At 36.6% G+C, this 22,411-nt stretch overlaps 2 protein-coding genes across 2 annotated transcripts; one reads left to right on the forward strand and one right to left on the reverse strand.

Annotated features, from left to right (window-relative positions):
* The first annotated feature begins 13,511 nt into the window (after positions 1-13,511).
* Positions 13,512-19,593, forward strand: LOC137741978 (magnesium transporter MRS2-11, chloroplastic). Its single transcript, XM_068481696.1, has 14 exons — positions 13,512-13,969; positions 14,074-14,146; positions 14,409-14,479; positions 14,650-14,735; positions 14,828-14,918; positions 16,058-16,126; positions 16,552-16,632; positions 16,729-16,894; positions 16,998-17,043; positions 17,213-17,293; positions 17,734-17,816; positions 18,914-18,957; positions 19,055-19,171; positions 19,273-19,593. The coding sequence occupies exons 1-13, from the start codon at positions 13,622-13,624 to the stop codon at positions 19,148-19,150; spliced, it is 1,335 nt and encodes a 444-aa protein (XP_068337797.1). The 5' UTR covers positions 13,512-13,621; the 3' UTR covers positions 19,151-19,171; positions 19,273-19,593.
* Positions 19,554-22,187, reverse strand: LOC137741977 (uncharacterized). The gene is made up of 4 exons (XM_068481695.1): positions 21,900-22,187; positions 20,390-21,349; positions 20,248-20,295; positions 19,554-20,138 (listed from the first exon to the last, which is right to left on the reverse strand). Exons 1-4 carry the CDS (start codon positions 22,086-22,088, stop codon positions 19,725-19,727), a joined length of 1,611 nt encoding a protein of 536 aa, XP_068337796.1. The 5' UTR covers positions 22,089-22,187; the 3' UTR covers positions 19,554-19,724.
* Between the last annotated feature and the right edge of the window lie 224 nt (positions 22,188-22,411).

Here is a 22,411-nt window from a genome sequence, read left to right on the forward strand (position 1 = left end):
ATTTTAAACACCTCTAATGCCACTTTGCAAAGTGTAGCTACCTCAATAAAGTTCAAGTTTGACAAATATTGGGGTGACATTGAAAAGGTGAACCCTATTCTCTTTGTAGCCCAAGCACTCGACCCGAGGTACAAATTTGAAATGTTGGAGACAAATCTAGAAGAGCTCGGCTATAGATGAGACAAAATAAATGAGAAGAAACCAAAGGTTAAAAGCTATGTAACCAAGTTATGTAATGCATATAAGGAGGGATTGGTCCTTAGTAGTAGTAGTAGTGCTACTTCAAATATGGAGTAAATATCAAGTGTTGTACTAGATAATGGGGGGAGGGATGTGATAGATATTATGTTGCTAAAAGGATGACAAAGAAGATCCAACAAAAGAGAACGGTGGCACAACAAAATGAAATAGCCAATGAAGTGGATATGTACTTCAATGATCCACATCAAAGCCTAACATATAAGAGTTTCAATCTTTTGGATTGGTGGAAAGGAAATAGTGGTATATATCTTACTCTTAGTAAAGTTGCTGAGATGTATTGGCCATTCCTAGTAGCACCGTTGCTAGTGAGAATGCCTTTAGTCTTGGTGGGAGAGTTGTTGATCATTTTAGAGCTTCCATAACACCTAAAATGGTTAAGGCTTTAATGTGTATTAGTGATTGGCTTAGAGGAGGAAATGAATTTTGTTTCTACAAGGAGCCTACACTCGACGAATTCAATTTCTACAAAGAACTTGAATGCTTAGAAAAAGTAAGTAAATAATTTAATTTCCTCTTTTATTTTCTTAGTATTTATTATCTATTTCTATAATTCAATCTAAATGATTTGTGGTTTATTATTTTAGGCATGGCTAATTTGAGAGGTGAGGAGAATACAACACAAGGAAATGAAATGCCACCTCCACCTCGACCACCTCAAGTTGAAGCTCAATAATGTCAAAATCAATCACTACCTCCACGAGCACCCATTTTAAGGGGAAGGGCTCAACCATCAACATCAAGGGGAAGAGTACGAGTACCAACAAAAAGGGAGCAACCACAACCATCAACAAGATTAAGGGGCCGAATAGGCCAACAATCTTGATAAACTTTAAGCATTTCTTTTCGCTTTTGGTTTGCAACTTAATTTATTTTGAAACTTTGGCTTGTAACTAATTTTTTTGCTTTTGGGTTTGTTACTTAATTTATTTTGAAACTTTAGCTTGTAACTAATTTTTTTGCTTTTGGATTTGTTACTTAATTTATTTTGAAACTTTAGCTTGTAACTAATTTTTTTGCTTTTGGATTTGTTACTTAATTTATTTTTGTTGCATGCATGCGTAGTGGAATATATTTGAAGAACAATTCATAATTTCATATTTCAATTAGAGCTATAAATCTATGATTGCACAAATTGGTATGTTTGAAGTTAAAGGTTCAAAATAGATTGCATTGGTGGCTCAAAATAGATTGCACAAACGCACATATAACATATTTGTATGTATGACAAATTGGTATTAACAAAATTGTGCTGACAATTTCAATATAAAAGGCTAAATTTTAGCCCAAAAGCCCAATATGTCAAGTTTCAGCCCAATAGCCCAAAAGCCCAAAACTATTTTGGGATTCCCAATTTGTCCCAAAAGCCCAAAATTATTTTGGGATTCCCAATTTGTCCAAAACCCCAAAACTATTTTGGGATTCCTGAAAATTTGATTTGGGATTTGGGATATGGTTTTCGGTTCAATATCCCATACCGAATCAGCTCTATTAGTTTCTACCATCTTTCAACTTAACTTTGCGTTGCAAGGGAGGTTCTTTTGTCATATCTGTCTTTTTTCCGTCAAATTTAAAGGTAGATTGGTTTCTTCATATAGAAAAAGCTTACTAATTTATTTTAAAAAGAGGAGCTTGGCTCTTCAAGGTTAAGGCTCTTCAAGGTTAAGGAGGAGTTCCTCCACAAAATACTTCGAGGTCTAGTTGCATAATTTCGTGCTTATAGTAGAAAATTTTCATATTATCTATATTATATATTATTATTATTATTATTATTATTATTATTAAGAGAACACACCTTGTCAACCTTTTTGCCTGCTTTTTTCAATTTTGTCCCTCACTTTTGAATACGCAATGTTGAGATGAGGAGGGTAAAATAGTAATTTTGTATCTTTTGACAAAAAGACAATCATATCCCTTTTTTTCCTATTTTGCCCTCACTTTTGATACACAATATTTACATAAAGAGGGAAAAATAGTAATTTTGTATCAAAATATTTACATAAGATAAAAATATGCACTTATTAAGAGAAACTATCCACCATCATTTTTTCATACAGATAAGTGAAATCATGATTTTTTTTGGATAGTTTGAATGAGCTGAAGTGGTTGCGCTTGAGGAGAACGTGGGAGAGGTGTGCGGTTGTTCACACACACAAAGTGTGTGCTCTCTGCTAGTAAATTATTATATAAAGATCAAATTTGCAAAAAATAATTAAAATAAAAACTAGTTAGTCAATCCTTAGTCCTTAAGAAGTTCTTATCATAAAAATAAAGTTTTGTAAATAAGTCACGAGATACTTTAGGTTGAGGAGCCAAAATTTTCTCTTTAAAAAATTCACTTTCTTAAATTTTTGAATGAAATTCTTATTTTATGCATCAACTAAAAAAAAATTGATGAAATTAATAAAGGAAACTGTTATTAGCACTCCAAAAATCACATTCTACATTCCGTATAAGTGTATTTTTATTTCTAATTATAAAAAGTTTGAAGTGCCAAATAAGATTTTTGGAGTGCTAATAACAATTCTCTTGATAAAAATGACTAATAGTGCAATAAATGACATTCTGTTATAGAATTAGTGGGTGAATGCCCACTTAAAAGAATGCCCAAAGACTTAGTAATAGTGAGTAATAGTGTTTGATACTTTCAAAAGTATCATCATTGTATTTTGATAGTTATAGTTACGAGAGTCGCTAGTATCCCCCTCTCTCTCTCTTTATCTGCCATCCCTTTTGTGTTATAGCTAGTAAAGTCATAGTGTGATATTTTGCACCTGCTTCGCTCCTGTACTTAGAAAGGTTATCTCTCTAACTTTTGTCTATTTATAACACGTTATCAGCACGACTCTCTAACCTTAAATAGTTCACATCTCCCTTCACTGAAAGAAAGGAAAAAAAAAATGCTTCCTTTAAGGTTTTTCTTGTTTTTCTTCTTCATCTGCGTGATGCACCCTCGCGATGAACTGTTAGAACCATGCCCGCTTCTCGTTCTAAATTTAACAGTTACTTATATTTTTGATTTCTTGTTTGATGTAGTTCCTGGTTTCTAACCCAATGTTTATTTATGTTAATTTTACTGTCCTTAGAAAGATGGTGCGGTATAATCGCCCATCTTGAACTACAAATTTAATTTTTCATTGCGATCAAAGATGGTACAGTACAATCACCCATCTTGAGCTGCAAATTTAATTTTACTGCAATTTTAGGTGGTGCAGTATAATCGTCCACCTTGCTCTACATATTTAAATCAATTATATCTTGCTCTGCATATTAAATTTTTTTTGTTGTTCAAGTGGTGTGGAATAATCGCCCTTCCTATGCTTGTTTCGATGAGAATGGTGTGGTACAATCGCCCTTCTCATTAATCATGAAAATCTCGAGCCTGAAGTTTTGAGTGCTTATCATTTTTGGCCTGAAGATCAAAATGAAAAATTTGTAAGAACCAGAAGTTCTAGCGCTATATTCCTCCAGGAATACATATTATTGCAAGTTCTTACGCATCTTATTTTTCTTTCAGAAAGAAAATAAAATGGCGAACTTGGCAAATCTTGATTTTGCTACCCTAGACATTACTGGGAAGAATTACCTTACCTGGGTACTGGATACCGAGATTCATCTAGAAGTAGGGAATCTTGGAGATACCATTAGGGAATAAAATAGTTCATCATCTCAAGATAGGGCGAAGGCCATAATCTTTATTCGTCGTCATTTTGATGAAGGACTAAATAGCGAGTACTTAACTGTTGAAGATCCGTTAGCTCTTTGGAAGACATTGAGAAACAGATACAATCACCAGACAACGGTCATTCTTCCAAGGGCTCGCTATAAATGAACTCACCTAAGGATCTAGGATTTCAAGTTAGTGGCTAAGTACAATTTTGTGTTGTTCAGAATTACCTCTCAAATGAAGCTCTGTGGGGATACCATTACTGAGGAAGATATGCTGGAAATGGCTTTCAGCACATTTCTTCCCTCTAACGTGCTCATGCAGCAGCAGTATAGAGCGTGAGGCTTCACTGAATACAACCAGCTGATATCTGTGCTCTTGGTAGCTGAACAAAAGAATAAGCTCCTGATGAAAAATCATCAGTCCCGACCTACTAGATTTGCACCATTCCCAGAAGTGAATGTTACTTCATTCGAAGTGAATGCCACATCCTTTGGTGGCTATAATCATAAACGAGGATGTGGCTATAAGCAAGGCTGGTGGAACAAAAAAGGCAAGAATCATGGTGGTCAGTTTCATAACCAGATTCCAAGGTAAAATTCAGGCCCGAGCTTTAAAAACGAAAATTGCCATAAAGCCAAAGCTCGTATGAACAATACTCTTAGAAACTCTGATGAAGTCTGCCATATGTGTGGTGACGATGGGCACTGAACGCGTACCTGTCGCACCCCAAAACATCTGGTGGATTTATATCAAGCCTCCCTTAAGGAGAAGGGTATTGAGACTAATTTCCTTGACCAAGCTATACTAATAGATATACCTGATCGAGTATGCGACTTATCAGGACAGTTGAACATAACTCACCTAGATGTCTCGGACTTCATTGTGGAAATGAGGAATGAAGTGTATCAGTCCGACTGAATCATTTATATTTGATGTACTTTTATTATTCTAAACTTGTAGTTTAAAAACTCGCATTTCAATAAAAGAGGCATTTAAATTTCTAAGTTGTTTTTAACCGTGATCCCCTTTACTCAGAAAGCATGGATAAAAACTATAGTTATTCTCAAAACATGAGAAATGGAAGAGATATTTGTCTTGTAGATAGCGCAATCACACATACAATACTTCGTGATCGAAAGTATTTCTCAAGCTTGATGCTTACAGGAGTAAGGGCAACAACAATATCAGGTCAATCAGATGTAATTGAAGGCTCAGCCCAGATTATGTTACCAAATGTAACAATATTGTCCATACAGAATGCATTGTATGCTACTCGATTTACTCGAAATTTGTTGAGTTTCAAATACATACGTTTAAATGGATACCAAATTGAAACGAAAAATGCAGAAAATTGATAGGAGCATATTTATGCTACTTAGTTATATTGTTTCCTTGCATTTAGTTAGCTAATTACTACTTATTATAGTGTTGTAAGCTATTTTCGTGTGTTTATAGGTCCTACTGATAAAGTTGGAAAGAAAAGACAATTTTAAGCCTTTTAGAGCAGATTTGGGCATGGAATGGATAGCTTGCATATGGAGCATGGTGGATGGACGAATTTAAAGTCAAAAGAGGTTAGAAACATGAAACAAATCTGGAGAAACAAGTTTAAGACAAAGAAGATAAGGAAAGAGCAAGAAACATGGAACATTATCCAAACAACCTTACCTTATCATTTTCCTACATTGGTGCCGCACCTCTTAGCCTTTGTTCATCTAGAAATCTGCCATAGTTCCCTTTCTAGAAAACCCTATTTGTTCCTAAATACATGCCACACCCTTTATCCCTTCTAGAAGTCCTAATTTCTACCACAAAACACATTGTTTCTAGAACCCCTATAAAGGTGGCACATCTTCCTCTTCTAGAAGCCCTAAAATCTGCAATCCCTTTCTCCTAGGATTATGCAATCCTTTTCCCTTTAGATTTTGGTGCACCCTAGTTCTTCTCCCACTTGATTTCTACCAAACTCTAAACCTAATTCTGATTTCCTAGGGTTTGCCGTGCATTATATATATATATATATTTAAGTTTTGCCGCATCTTTCTACACTATATGCACAGCCATTCATCCTTTCATTGACTCATTCATTCATTCACTACACACCACATCTCATACATTCATAAATACACCTTTGCCGCAACCTTGGGAGAAGAAGGAGTTTGCCGTGACTTCTATAGGAGAAAAATGACCTTATGCCGCAAGCAATCTACATCCATTGAAGACTTTCAGAGTTCTTCCTTCCCTCGTTTCATTTCCATGTTTATTTTAATTTGCTTTTCAATTGTTATAAACATGTGTAACTAAGTTTTTGTTAGTTAGAGGTGAATTCAAAACCATGGATATATGTTTAACATGAATTGATTCCTCCAGTTTTTGTTTCTTGAATTGTGAATGCAATTTACTTAACTGATTTATTGAGAACTTGTTCTTGTGTGTTGATTAAGGATGCATACTTAGTTTTCATGCATGAATTTGATGCTAGAATATAAGGGAATTTCACCTAATCGTTATGAACTTATGTTCACAAGTAGTAAAGGTTACTAGTTATGATTGTGTTAAGTAAATTCTAGGCAAAAGTATCATGTAGTTCATAGTTACGAATGCCTTGTTAATGCTTATGATTTTCATAAAATTTAATGACTTTTGATATGTATCTCTATCATGCGTTTCATATAGAGAACTTTGATGCGTGAATTATACGCACACAAATTAAACCCTCTTTTTGTCAAATTGTAGTAAGTATGTAAGTAGGGATCGTTCTTAACCGGGGATTAAGAGGGATTGCAAATCTCTTGGAAACTGACTAAAAAACGTAAAATAAAGTTTAAAACACTAAACTATACTCAAAGAACGCGAAACTAAACGCTTAAAACACTAAAACAAACCAAAAGACTCAAACATCACCCAAAACACTCAAAACTACCTTAAAAACACTTTCTGGGCAGTTTTGAGCACTTTGGTGAATCTGGACGAATTTGTTTAACAAATTGAATCAAAACACTTATAAACACAAACTAAGACACTTTCTAACTAAATTGGACATTAAAGTAAAGGGGGATTTAGGTTTTGACGAAATTAAACTAAATGAACAGATTGTAAGTAAAGGCAGAATGTAAATATGAATGCGATGAAAATATGGATGGAATGCTAGCTAGACGGTTCTTCTCCACACATGTTACACTTGCATACAAGATTGATTTTCAGTTGGTCTTTCGATAAATTATGAAACTCAATACCCCGGGTTAATTAGGTCCTCTTAAATTAACCGTCAAGTTCTCCTTAAGTTAATGAATTGGATGGGTTTGCGCAACGCAATTCACAACATTCTCCAAAAGTCCTTTACGTGAACAGCACAATAAAGATACAATCAAAGATCATTAAGCATCATGAAAACTATAAGTGTTGACGAGGCCTTCGTTACTATGAACAGCATGAAACTAGTGCCAAGAATTCATTTAACACGATTGTTTATAAGCAACCTCCACTACTTGTGAATATAAATTCATAACTATTAGGTGAAACTCACTTATATTCTAGCGTCATATTCATGCATGAAAATTAAGCGTGCACTCTCAATAAACATACATAAATAAGTTATCAATCAAACAGTTAAACAAATTGAATCCACAACTTATGAAATTCCAACCAAATGTAATCAATTCATATTGCAAGCATAAACATGGTTTCGAATCACCCCCTAGCTAAAGGGGGTTTAGTTCCTCATACGTACAAGACAAAGAGAATTGAAATTAAACATTGAAATAAAAAAAACACCTAAACATTCCAACAACTCAAACTTGAATTGTATGAACGTTTAGGCCCTATTCTCTTCCTCTTTGTTGTGGCACAAGGTCTAAGGAAATGTTTAGGGCTTTAGGTGTATGTGGAATGGATTGGGGAGTGGTGGAAAATGTGTATGAATTTCTGGAATGTTGAGGAAGGCACGGCAAGGAATGGTGTGTTGTGAGATTGTTTTGTGTTATGAATTGTGTATGAATGGGAATGAATATTTTGTGGCTGCAATGGATGCTTATTTATAAGTAGATGAATGATTAAAAGAGGGAATATGACAGCTAGGAGAGAATGTGGCTGCCATCATGAAGAGTGAATGGATGGGCTGGAATTGGTAGGGGAAAAGCTAGAAATGGGATGGGTTATGCACGACAATGGCTTCTTTGGTGCTGAAAATGCATGTGAAAGCATGTGAATTAAAGCTAGGGTGAATGATGATGAATGCATGTGGATTAAAGAGTGAATGGTGGCTGCAATAATGAAATGGAATGCTAGAAAGTGGATATGAAATGCACGGCAAGGTGAATGAATATGTTGCTGCATGTTTGAATGATTAAAGGGTGCATGTGGGTGAATGTGTGGCTGCATGGATGGGATTGTGGTGCAATGATGGAGGAATAAGTGCATGTGGCTGAATTGGTGGTGCAATGATGAAATAATGAAGGGAATGCATGTGCAAAACAGCTAGGAAAAATTGTGGAAAGCTGGAAATGGGATGGGAGTATGCACGGCAAGGGCTTTGTATGAATGCATGTGGCTGATTTTAAGAAATGGGAAAGCATGTGGATTAGGTTGGAAAGGTGTGTGAGGTGTGGCTGAGATTAGGGTGAAAAGAAATGTGGTTTTAAGTAGTTAGAATAGGAAACAAAGCCCTTCCTTGCACGGCAAGGAAGGGAAACATAAAGGGACACACGGCATGGCTTAAGGTTGCAAGTTTTGTAACTTAGAATAGGTAGGATCCTTTTATATTAGGTCTTCAATTTCGTCCATTCCTTGGCTCCAAACATAAGCTATCCATTCCAAGCCCAATTTTGCTCCAAAATGCTCCAAAATGCACCTTTTTGCTTCCTTAGCCATATGAACCTAGAAACACACGAAAATGGCATAAAGGACTAAAATAACTAAAGAAACACAACGTAAATGCATGAGAACAAGCCAATTAAGTCGCATAAATATGCTCCTATCAAACTTCAGAAAGATAATTTGGTTGTGATGCGTATTCCATCCAATTCAATGAAGCTAGGAAAATCTGAAAGTTAATTTGTGCTTCTCACGATTAATTTGGGGCATTGTCATTCATGGTTTAAAGGGATAATAACTGGAAATCAATTTGTGTTACATATGTGCATGTGTGGAGAATGACCCTCTAACTAGCCTTGACCCATTCAATTCAACCAATTTAGTGTCTAATCTGTTTAGTTTTGCAATCTGCCTAGTTTAATTAATTTCGTCGAAATCAATCCCCTTTAATATTTTGTGTCTTAACTAACTTAGAATATGTTTGAGTTTAGTTATATTAGTATTTTGAGTCAAGTAAAGGTCAAAATTCGTCCAAATAACCCATTAGTTCTTATTTGTGTTAGCTTTGTCTCAATTCGTCAGAATCTACCATATTGAGTTTTTCAAGCCTTTTTAGTTCAATTTTCATCCAAATCACTTTCTAGGACCTGTTTTGAGTCAATTTAACTTAGTATGTGTGTTTTGAGTTTATTTAGCTTGTTTTCAGTCATTATATTCTAGTTTTCTGTTTTAAAGCCTAGTTTTATGTTTTTGAGTCAATTTTGAGTAGATTAGCATCCCTAGTTAATCCTCGGTCTAGAACAATCCCTACTTGCATATATACTACAATTGTCAACATTAGGGTTTAATTTGTGTGTCAAGTTAATTTTCACATAAAAAATGTGGAGTATCTATGCATTACCTCCAATGATACCCAGAAGCGTATATTGGAAAAGTTGTGTGGTTTATCCAGTAGATTGTATTATACATACATAAGGACAATTGAATTACATGCTATCATGAACCAGAAGTTCATTGATTCAAAAGATTATATGCTTTGGCATGACCGTTTGGGTCATTCAGGATCCACCATGATGCGTAGAATCATTAACAACTCTAATGGACATCCATTATTGAGTAGAGACATTGTTATCCCAAATGATAACCCTTGCAAGGCTTGTTCTCAAGGGAAGTTGGTAATTAGACCATCACAACTAAAGGTTGATGGTGAATCCCCATCATTTTTGCAAAGAATTCAAGGGGATATTTCTGGACTTATCTAACCATCTTGTGAACCATTTCGATATTTTATGGTTTTGATTGATGCATCTACCCGATGATCACATGTTTGTCTCTTATTTACTCGGAATGTAGCTTTTGCGAGACTTCTTGCTCAGATAATCAAGTTGCAAGCACAGTTCCCAGATTATCCTATTAAGTCAATTCGACTTGATAATGCTAGTGAATTTACGTCTCAAACCTTTGATGATTACTACATGACATTGGGCATTGATGTTGAACTCTCTGTTCTTCATGTTTATACTAAAAATGGTTTAGCAGAAGCATTGATCAAGCGACTTTAGTTAATAGCTCGCACTTTGTTCAAGAAAACAAAATTGTCAGTTTTTGCATGGGGACATGCCATCTTACATGCTGCATCATTGGTTCGATTGAGACCTATAGCCAACCACCAATACTCCTCAGTACAATTCGTGTTTGAACATCAGCTAAACATTTCACATTTACGAGCTTTTGGTTGTGCTGTTTATGTGTCTATTGCACCACCGCAACGCACTAAAATGGGACCTCAGCGTAGACTGGGAATTTATGTGGGTCTTGATTCACCATTTATCATTAGATATTTGGAACCCCTAACAGGTGATATGTTTACAGCTAGTTTTGCTGATTGTCACTTTGATGAGACAGTCTTCCCGTTGTTAAGGGGAGAAAAGATCATTCCAGAAGAACGGCAAGAGCTGACATTGGTTGTACACACCTTGTCTCATTTTGATCCACGTAGCACTCAATGTGAAAATGAAGTGAAAAAGATTGTTCATCTTCAAAGTATTGCCAATCAAATGCCAGATGCATTTAATGATGCTATGAAAGTGACGAAATCACATATACCAGCTGCAAATGCACCTGCAAGAATTACTGTCCTCGTTGGACAAAATAAAGTGGTAACGAATGATTCATTTGGTGCACGCCTGAAGCGTGGTAGGCCCCCAGGTTCAAAAGATTCAGCCCCTCGAAAGAGAAAGATAATGGCACAACTGAATCCAAATGAAATCATTCAGGAAGAGAAAATGAATGAAAAATCCGCAATTTATGATTCTGTACTTCCAGAAAAAGAAAAGGTCCTTGATGAGACATATATCCCTGAAAAGACAGCAGTACAGGAAAGCAAAGAAATCTCCATAAATTATGCATGTACAAATGAATTGTGGGATCAGAATGAAATAATCATCGATGATATGTTTGCATTTGTAGTAGTCACTGAAATCATATTAAGTGATGATATTGAGCACCACTCTGTTGATGAATGCAAATAGAGACAAGATTGACCTAAGTGGAAAGATGCAATCTAGGAATAATTAAATTCCTTGGAAAGGCGAAGTGTTTTTGGACCAGTAGTCCAAACTCTGCTTGATATAAATCCCATGGGTTACAAATGGGTATTAACAAGAAAACGCAATGAGAAAAACGAGATTGCAAGATACAAAGCACGACTTATTGCACAAGGCTTTTCACAAAGACCTAGAATTGATTATGAGGAGACATATTCTTCTGTAATGGACGCAATTACATTCTGTTACTTAATAAGTTTAGTGGTTTCAGAAAAGTTTGACATGCGACTTATGGATGTCATCACTGCGTATCTATATGGAGAATTAGATACTGACATATACATGAAGGTCCCAGAAGGACTTAAGTTGCCTGAAACAACTAACAAACCACGATGTATACTCTCGATCAAATTAAGACGATCATTGTATGGGCTGAAAAAATCTAGACAAATGTGGTATAATCGTCTCAGTGAATATTTGATCAAAGAATGATATGTCAACAATGTCATTTGCCCTTGTGTGTTCATTAAGAAATCCAATTCTGAATTTGCTATAGTGGCAGTATATGTTGATGATATGAACTTAGTTGGAACTCCTGAAGAGCTCAATAAAACTGCTAAATATCTGAAATGCGAATTTGAAATGAAAGATCTCGGGAAAACAAAATATTGTCTCGGTTTGCAGATCGAGCATTGTGCTAATGAAATTTTGGTCCACCAATCAGCTTACATTGAAAAAATCCTAAACCGATTTGGCATGGACAAGGCTTATTCACTCAGCACACCAATGGTCATTCGTTCTTTGGACATTAAGAAAGATCCATTCTGTCCAAAAGAAGATGATGAAATGGTCCTTGGTCTAGAAGTACCATATCTGAGTGCAATATGTGCTTTATTGTACTTAGTGCAATGTACTAGACCAGATATAGCTTTTTCAGTTAACTTGTTAGTAAGGTATAACTCTGCTCCAACAATGCGTCATTGGAAATGAGTCAAAGATGTTTTGCGATACCTTCGTGGGACAATAAACATGGGTCTCTTCTACTCAGGAAAATCCACAAATGACCAGATCCTTACTGGATATGCAGATGTTGGTTTCCTCTCTGATTAGCATAAAGCCCGCTCACAAAATGGATATGTGTTCACTAATGGAGATACAACAATCTCATGGCACTCAACAAAGCAAACATTAGTTGCTACATCTTCAAATCACTCAGAAATACTTGTTTTACATGAAGCAAGTAGTGAATGTTCCTAGTTAAGATCAATGATCCATCATATCCGGAATTTATATGGTCTACCTTCAAAGATAGACAATCCAACTGTCATCCATGAAGATAATGCAGCCTGTGTTGTCCGAATGAAGGAATGATTCATTAAGGGCGATAAGACTAAACACATATCGCCAAAGTTTTTCAATGCACATGAGCTTCAGAAGGCTAAAGTTATTAAAGTCAGACAAATCCGTTCCAATAAAAATCTGGCAGACCTGTTCACTAAGTCTCTACCACAGTGCATGTTTCAGAAGTTAGTGCAGAGTATCGAATTACGTCGACTTACCAATCAACTAAATTTGAAGAATGCGGAATCAGGGGGAGATAAATATCAAGGGAAGCATCTATGATACATGCTTGTTGTACTCTTTTTCCTTCAACTAGGATTTTTCCCACAAGGTTTTTCCTATCAAGGTTTTAACGAGGCAACATAAGTATACTTAACACTATATCAACAATCCATGTAAAGTTGTACTCTTTTTCCTTCGCTATGCTTTTTTTCCATTGGGTTTTTCCGAGCAAGGTTTTAATAAGGCAACTGATGTTGATATGTAGGTATCCAAGGGAGGTGTTATAGAATTAGTAGACGAATGCCCACTCAAAAGAATGCCCAAAGACTTAGTAATAGTGAGTAATAGTGTTTGATACTTTCAAAAGTATCATCATTGTATTTTGATAGTTGTAGTTACTAGAGTCGCTCTATAAATAGAGTACTCCGTTTGTTATCAAATGCACTGCGAAAGAAAACAAGAGAAATAATATCAGTATCATTTCCTCTTTTTATCTGCCATCTCCTTTGTGTTATAGCTACTAAAATTATAATATAATATTTTTCACCTGATTCGCTTCTGTCTTTAAAAAATTTATCTTTTTAACTTTTGTCTATTTATAAGGCATTCAAGAAAAACTATTAATAAAGTTAAACTAAACTACAGATCAATCTTCTTTGCTACAGTTTAGCCAATTTAAGATAACTACAGAAATCCATTTGCACGTTACACTTACAGATACTACCCAACTCTTCCACCTACATGATCGCAACCAGAGATCTGCGACTCTGCAATGGCTCTGACTCCATGGCCGTACCTCCTCCAGCTCCCACTCCACTCTTCCGCCCACTCCTCTCAGCGCTTCTTCTCCCAATTGCGAAAGACCGAAATCTCTTTCATCTCTCCGATTCCGGTCAAGCTCTCCCCCTCGGTCTTGCCGAGACCCAAGTGCTTTGGATCGGCCACCGAGGAGGACCGCTTCAGTGACACCGAAACCATCTCCGATGACGAAGCTAGAACCAATGACGTCGTTCCGGTCAACAGCCAACACCAAACGACGGAGACGAGTGGTGGTTCGTCAAGGGTTGCGACGTCGTCTGCCGGTGACTCTTTGCTCGGAATTCGCGAGCCAGTATACGAGGTCTGTTGCAAGCCACTTTCGTTATCTGTTAATTGCAGTTATAGACTGTGATTAATGCACTAATCAACATGATTAAGCAATACTATTATTTAATTATTTTATAGGTGGAAGAAGTGAAGGCTAATGGGACGATATCTATTAGAAAAATAAATAGACGTCAGCTACTGAAGTCAAGTGGTGAGTAAAGTTACGTTTGGAAATGCTTCTTGGAAGTACTTCAAGGGCTTCTATCAATCCAGAAGCACTTTTAATTTTATTTTTTATGCCAAACATCATAAGAAGTGCTTTTGGTGTTCTAAAAGCAATTCTAGTTATTTTAAAAGAACTTTCAAACAGTTCGTAAAATACCATGTTCTTTATACTGCTCTTTGAAGTTAAACTGATGTTAGTTATTTCTAGTGCTGTTTTCGGGTTACTGAGTGTTAACTTTCGTCCTCAGGTCTTCGTCCGCGTGATATTCGGAGTGTTGATCCTTCATTGTTTCTGACAAATTCGATGCCTTCGTTGCTGGTAGGATTCCAGCTTCCAATTTTTGTATTTCTCGCAAGTTCTTGCAAATTGTAATGCTTTTGTGTGTGTTATTACCTGTATAAAAATTTAAATTTTGGTAAGTGGGTTACTTTCTTACTAAATGGCGGATATTTATCATACTTACGAGCTTCTTTCGGTTCACCTCTTAGGTCCGTGAGCATGCTATTCTGTTGAATCTAGGCTCATTACGCGCAATTGCAATGCAAGAGCGTGTCCTTATATTTGACTACAACAAGTGAGAGCAGAACAAGATATTGCACCCATTGACGTCTAATTTTGCCTTATCAAGTTCAAAGCATAATACTATTGGAAATTTTGTATGTGCAGTATAGGAGGCAGAGCTTTCATAGAAGCATTGTTGCCTCGACTAAACCCCAAACTTATGAATGGAGGACCATCTATGCCATTTGAGCTCGAGGTTAGCATTCTTGTCCTGATCCCTCTCTCACTTCAAGTGAAGTCACTATTTTTGCTTTGGAATTTAAGCATAACATTTCTGTTTTTTAATATATGTTATTAGTGTGTGTATTACAAATTTGCAAAAGGTCTGCTTGTAGATATCTTACACAAAGATGATTCCTAGAAATGCTACCTTGTAAGTTTCTTCAATTATTAGCCCATTAGGGTTCAGTTCTGGAGAATTTGAATAGGCCTGGAGTTTGCATTGGAATATGCTGATATCGTGATATCTCCAGTCTTTATTTTATTGCAGTATTTTATGCCTTAAAGGAACTCTAATATGGCTGTCGTTTGCATTGGAAAGAATTGCAGGGCCAAATATATAACTGAATTGAAGTTTTAATGCAAACACCAATCTTTATTTTATGACTGGCTTCAAATATATATTAGTCTTTAATTTGGTATTTTGTACGTTGGATACCGTTACTAAAAATCTCTTTAAGAAATAAGAATCTAACTTATTGGAAGAAATATTCGTCCTATAGGGGAGAAGCATTCATACTCATATGATCAAAACTTGTCTCAGAGTCTTATCATTTTTTTAACTGTATTAAGAGTGCAAATCAACCGCTTAAGATCATTATGAAGATTATAGTGAGTGACTTCCAGTTGTGGATGTCACAGGTGCCCAAATCTGTGGGGGGTTTCTAGATGAAGAATGCATCTTTTAGGAACCTGACAGCTTGTGGCATGCAGTGAACTGCATCTAATACAAATTCAATGACAACTGAACTGAGATTAAAACTGAAAGACAAAGCTTTCTGTTTTGGTTAACGTGTGACTGCTTCGGATAATATCAAATTTCAAAAGGAGGATACACTGTTTTGAGTTTAATGTTTCATTGTATCTCCTTTCTCAATAAATTAGAATAAACTGTAGGTTTTCAATAACAAGGCTTACATCAAGGACCGATTTCTGTGTTACTTATCTTCATTTACTGAAAAGGTTGGCAAGAGGTAAAATGTGACCTTTTGCGTTTATATGATTCATATTCCTTGTCATGCATATACTTCCTATCTTTTCACCTATTAGGCTTCTGATTCTCAATTTATCAGAGTGCTGAATGAAAAACATATTTTGTGATTTTGGTACTTTCAGGTTGTTGAAGCAGCATTGCTCTCAAGAATACAGCGTTTAGAACAAAGACTAATAAATTTAGAACCTCGTGTGAGTATGGCCAGATAGTGAGTGTTTTAATATTCTTTTTCCTAAGGTTTTCTCAGCAAATAACTGTCTTAAAGCTAAATATATTCTCTATGTGTTTAGCTTACAGCTGTCGAGAAAAAATCAGTAGGTTGACCAATCTAAACATCACATGTTATGTTACTTTTGCTAAGAAATATGCTGATCATAGTTGTACAAATGCTGCATGGTAATGATTTATATGATTAAAATTGCCTATTGTCAAGGAAAAATAAAGGATTTCGTGATTCAAGTAAAATAATAGAAATAATTTTGTATACTTGTTTTGCAGTATGGATGATACATCTCTTTGTCTCCCCCTCCCCCCAAATAAATATCTATATTTTTTTTTTCTTTCAAATTCTGTGGTTCAAGTGTTATCATGTTTAGTCTCCTTCAATTTGCTTCAGGTTCAAAATTTACTTAGCGTTTTGCCGAACCGGTTAACTGCTGACGTACTGGAAGAGCTTCGTATTAGCAAGCAAACCTTGGTATGGTTGATCATTTTGACTTAATGGTAAACCCATGTCTATGGGCATTGACAAACATTAGTATTAATCTGGTTACCTGTCCTTTGTTAATGAAAGGTTGAATTGGGTTCAAGGGCAGGGGCGCTCAGGCAAATGCTGTTTGATCTGTTGGAGGATCCCCATGAAATACGCCGTATATGCATTATGGGGAGAAACTGTACACTCAATAAGATGAATGATGACATGGAATGTTCTGTTCCTTTAGAGAAGCAGATTGCTGAAGGTTAGTCTTAGATGCGAGTTCTGTAATTTACTTGAGCAATGTATAAGTTGCAAATTCAGTCAATGAGCTAAGTGTATCTTTGGTTTGATTTTGTTATATACAGAAGAGGAGGAAGAAATTGAGATGCTTTTGGAAAATTATCTTCAACGGTAGGCTCCTCCTCACCTTCCCCAAACAAAGACAATTTTTTTTAGCACTAACTGATACTGATGCATTTGTTTTTTCTATGCTGTGGTACAACTAAAAAGCAGCATTATTTGAAACTTGTGCTGTGATGTTCACCACGGAAGTTGACCTTAGTGCTTGTTGCATTCGCAGATGTGAATCTTGTCATGGCCAGGCTGAAAGGCTTCTTGATTCTGCTAAAGAAATGGAAGATTCTATAGCTGTCAACTTGAGGTCTGAATGTTTTTGTCGTTTTTGATTTGTTTATAGCTCTATACTGTTTGTCTGGATGTGAAACTTTAATTGATCTTGTTGTTAGACAACCGTGAAATCTGAAACGTTTAAGTTGTTAGAAAATTGGGCCAACAATGTATATAGATCAGCATCCTCTTCCACGTGCAGCCCCATCCTGCACATAGAGAGGCAAACATAGATGCAGACAAGAAACACATAGGTGCCCATTCGGCACACCTTACAGCCTCACCCTCAGCTGAATCAGTATTAGTTAAAAGTTTCATATATAATCCTAAAACAAAAAAGTAAAGATTTCCCCATTAGTTCCTGATCTGTTTGCACTCTCATACTCAACCGGATTGAATTTTGCTAGATGCTTAAAGGCCACACTGTGTGCTTTCCACTTATCTAATGCCAATTTTAACTGATTTCATTTACAGTTCTCGGAGGCTCGAGGTTAGCAAGGTGGAATTACTACTCCAGGTTGGGACATTTTGTTTGGCACTTGGCGCTCTGGTTGCAGGTGTGTCCTTAACCTGCTACAAACCCTATCTCTTACCTGTATTAGTTATGTGTAATGCTTCTGAAAATAAGTTTGGGCATTGTGTTGTAAAAATGTTCCAATGGGTTCGGGTGCGATTCTATTTGTTTCCAGTCTCCCTGTTGTGAAAATTTACTACATAACTTTCCACGTGGAAAATTCTGATGTCCATATATATCCCTATATGCAGTTATCTATGAATTTTGAATCAATCAAAGCTTTTAGACAACAAACTGGATTTTGACATGTCTAAGAAGTTGTTTGGATGTGCTTTTGAAATGACTGAAAGTATTTTTGGTGAAAATGTTTTTGAAACCAATTCTTAGTAAAAATGCAAGTAAATTCTGGAAAACACTTAAAGTGCTTCCTAGAAGAAGCACAAGTTATGTGCTTCTTCCAGGAAGCACTTTAAGTGCATTTGGAACCAAAAAACATTTTCTCTAAAAGCGCTTTCAATAATTTTAAAAGCACATCCAAACGAGTCCTAAGTTGTTTCTAAGAATGTCAATGGTTTCTGTAGGCCAAGAAACTAAAAAAACCTATTGCTAGAGGTGGTAGATAACATAGATTTCTTGTTCGTTCTTACCATAGAAATATGGTCATATTTTGTAGTCGTCTCAAAACAGAAGAGTTGAACGGTGCAATGGTTGTCATTTTTTTTTTTTAAAGGGAACTGTTATTGGCACTCCAAAAATCTTATTTTGCACTTCTTCACAAGTGTATTTTTCTTTCTAAATATAGAAAGGTTGGAGTGCAAAGTGAGAATTTTGGAATACCAATAACAATTCAAAATCCTATTTGGTGTTCTGTACATTTCAAATATAATCTCAGTTCAACACCATGAAGTAACAACTGTAATATCAGTTCCTTAGATTGGTAAGTTGGCTAGAGCAGTATGTGCTTCCCTCATTGAACCCAAGTTTGAATCCCACTTCCTGTCGTTTAGATGAATTTAATTTAGATTACAATATTGTTTTGTCAAATAACTCCTTTATATTGTCCATATTTGTTTGCCAGCCAAATTTGTCATTTAATCGATGTTTCGGTACTCAGCAGTCTCGTCTTCCTTCAAATTTCAGGTATATTTGGCATGAACTTAAGGTCCTACCTTGAAGAACATGTGGTACGTAAAAGTTTGTGAATTAACTTAGTTGATTCTCTTCCCATTTTCTTCCGGGTAATTGCAACATGGCCATTACTTATTGCTTAGTTTGGTGCAGTTCGCATTTTGGTTTACAACAGCAGGGATAGTTGTTGGCGCCGTCATCGGATTTTTTCTTATGTACTCTTATCTCAGGACAAGGAAAATATTGTAAATAGGAAGTGATTCAGTATAGGTAAAAATTTCATCTTCGCTTTATGCACTATGGAGTCCATGAGATTCGAATGCTTTTCGTTTGTGTTCTGGAAACTTAATCGCACCTCGTTAATTTTACAGGTAATTTCGGAGGTCATGAACGTTCAGCTGCCAAACAAATTGATATGTTTGTACCATATTTCTATGAACTTGTACTGAATTTCTCCCACAAGATTTCATCACCACAGCTGATATCGCGAGTTGAATCCGTTAGGCTTATCTCTAGTATATGCTACAAGTAACGGTGATTAGTGTTTGTGGCCCTGTAATATTTTGGCCGACCTGGATGCTGGATTGTACTAGTGCCCGAGCATTTCGGGAGTAAGAAACTAAGAATGTGCACCCAGAAGTGCCGCTCAGGCCAACGTAATACGAAATGGATTATCAAATGAATATGGAAAACCAACAAAGCTCAACGCTTCGGACAAAAAGGAAAAAAAAGAGGTAGAAGAGAAAAACACATCTCTATACTCGAAGAACAAAACAAATTGTGTAAAACATTGAATCGAAAAAAAAAAACCTGAACCAGCACGTCATGCGTGTAGTGATGAATTTTGTGCAGTTTGGGATTCTTTGACAGGTTTTGAAGATTCATCAATGACTAAATTCCCCATTCCCACCTCCACTGCTTCCCTCTCATTCTTCTCCATCTCAGAAATACTCCCATTTGAGGCCTGAGGCAGCACGCCAGCCATGGAAGGCTCAAGGAGTCGAGGCCCTGCACTAATCCACGGATGACTGAGGCATTGTGCAGCTGTTGGCCTCTTTTCGGGGACAAAATCAAGTATGGGAACAAGGAAGTCTGCCATGTCATTTGCATCTTGCTCGCTGAATGCGTACTTCTCCGTTAACACCTTATTAAGAGGCCAGAAACGCAATCGTCGAATATGCTTCAAATCCCCATATCGGTTAAAGAAATCCCGGGAATATTTACCGCCTAATGCAGTCTGCAAAATATAAATCCGTGAATACCCTTATTTAACCAGATTTATTGTCAGAAAGTACAATGACATATAACTCTCATTTCTTTCAGTGAGCAAAGTATCATGGTATTACCTTACGGGGAATAGTTCCAAGAAGTTCCATCATCAGTGCAAGGTGATCCTTCACAAAGAAATTTAAAAGTCAATATATCAGACACCTAGTTTATCAAATTCATCATAAACTTTCAAAGAAGAAATCACAAATCTGCACGTACCTCATCCTTATCATAACTGTCACCACTGTGCGGATCAAAAAGAATGTCACCAGTTGCTAGCTCAAAACAAACGCAAGCAAAGGACCATAAATCCGCTGCAGTCGAGTATTTTGCTCCAAGAATAACTCCTGGGCATCTGTACTGCCTTGTCTGAATATCACTTGTAAACTGCTTATACGTCCAACAAGCATTTCCAAAATCAACCAATTTGCATTTAAGGTCAGTTTCTACGAATAACTTCTTCCTTGCGGAACGGCTTGCTTTTTCTTCTTGAGTTTCTTCCTTATCTTCACGCTTTATTGATTCATTACTAACTCCAGAATCCTTCACTTGTTCTTGAACAGAATCCCCATTTGATTTTACTTCATTAATAGAATCTTTGGAGCCAACTATTGCGGAATCTGCCTCATTGTCTTCCCTCCCGGCACCACCCTGAGTTGCTTTCTTAGCCTTCTTCCGGATCTTCTTCTTCTGGTTTTTCGTAAGATCTCCATTTAACTTCTTAATGTCTTTAGAAGCCCCAGAGACGGGCACAGTTTTATCTTCGCTGGTCGGAAGGATGAGAGGAGCACCTGATTTCCTAGGATCTTTAGATGGATCAATCATTGACAAAAGCAAGACATTCTCTGGCTTTAAATCTGTGTGTATTATTGAGAGTTGACTATGCAAGTAATCCAAACCCACTAATATATGGAAACAAATTTCTTTGACCATGTGCAGCGGAGCCCCTCGGTAATCATTATACTTAATAAGGGTCAGGAGGTTATCCCCCAGGTACTCAAAAACCAAACACACATGCTGTCCATTTGGGCCTGAATGCTTGAAGTGATCCAAAAGCTTCACAACACACTTCTTATCGCCCGGGTCTCCCTCAGTAATCTGTTTGAGAATCTTTATTTCGTCCATTGCAGCTTCAGTGTAATAACGAGAACTCTTTTGAATCTTCAAAGCTACATAACGCTACAAACAATGAATTTCTCATGTTGTTAAAGGTTTGAATAGTTAAGGTCCTCATTTCCTTTTCAACACGTTAATAAAAAATTCGCACACGCACACACGCAAGACAAGACAGAAAATCTTCACTTCAAATGCTATTAAAACAATTATGGTAAAGTAACTAAAATAAACAACTAGTTCAAATTACTAAAGAGTAACCAATGCAATAAATATGCTCAGAAACCGAAACCCTTACTCCGACTACGCCTAACTCTTCACTATTTGTATAAGCCAACCAATTTAAGTTCGCGGAGTTGAGCCATTCCCCAATTTTTTTTTTTTTTGTTCTTCTATCCCCCCTTGCCATTACATTCAAAATTTTCTTTTAACCAAATCGCTTTGCTATTAACTAATTGGATTCATACAAAAAATAGTGCCTCTCCTTTCATTGCCTAAACCCTAATTTCCCAAAGAAGCGTACAGAACACAACATTTCAATTCCACTATTCCATTTTCCCTCGGTTTCTCAGCAACCAAACAAGTAGCACACTTGACAACAAAGACAGATACATACCGAGCTCCTCGTGTCCCAAGCAAGCCAGACAGTGGAGAAGTGGCCCCACCCGAGCTTGCTCTGCACCACGTAGCAGCCATTCTTGAAGGAATCCCCAATAGAGACGGCGTGGTAGCCTCCTTTCTTGTAATCCTCGATGCCCTCGTCCTCCGATGTGTAATCGCTGAGCTCGTCGCGGTCATCCGCCATAGGAGTTGGAGAATTAGGGTTTGATTATTGGGGTATTTGGGTTAAATCTTCAGTGAGAAAACCTGGTGAGGTTTACTGGAATGAGTGCTGACTGCTGACTGCTGAGGGTCAAAATTTTGGTATTGGGGGACAAGAAAGTTGGATGGCAGAACCGTAAACAAAATATAAAAGCACATAAGACAAATGGGCCAGGCCAGCCAGACTCTACCCGGCCCAAAATATTTGGGCTCTACAGATTTTCATTATAAATGAAAATTTGTGTTGGACGAGAGATTTGAACCCAATACATAAACCTAATATGAGCTATGCTCTCTTAAGCGTCA

The sequence above is a fragment of the Pyrus communis genome, chromosome 8 (genome assembly GCF_963583255.1).
Source record: "Pyrus communis chromosome 8, drPyrComm1.1, whole genome shotgun sequence".
NCBI lineage: Eukaryota > Viridiplantae > Streptophyta > Magnoliopsida > Rosales > Rosaceae > Pyrus > Pyrus communis.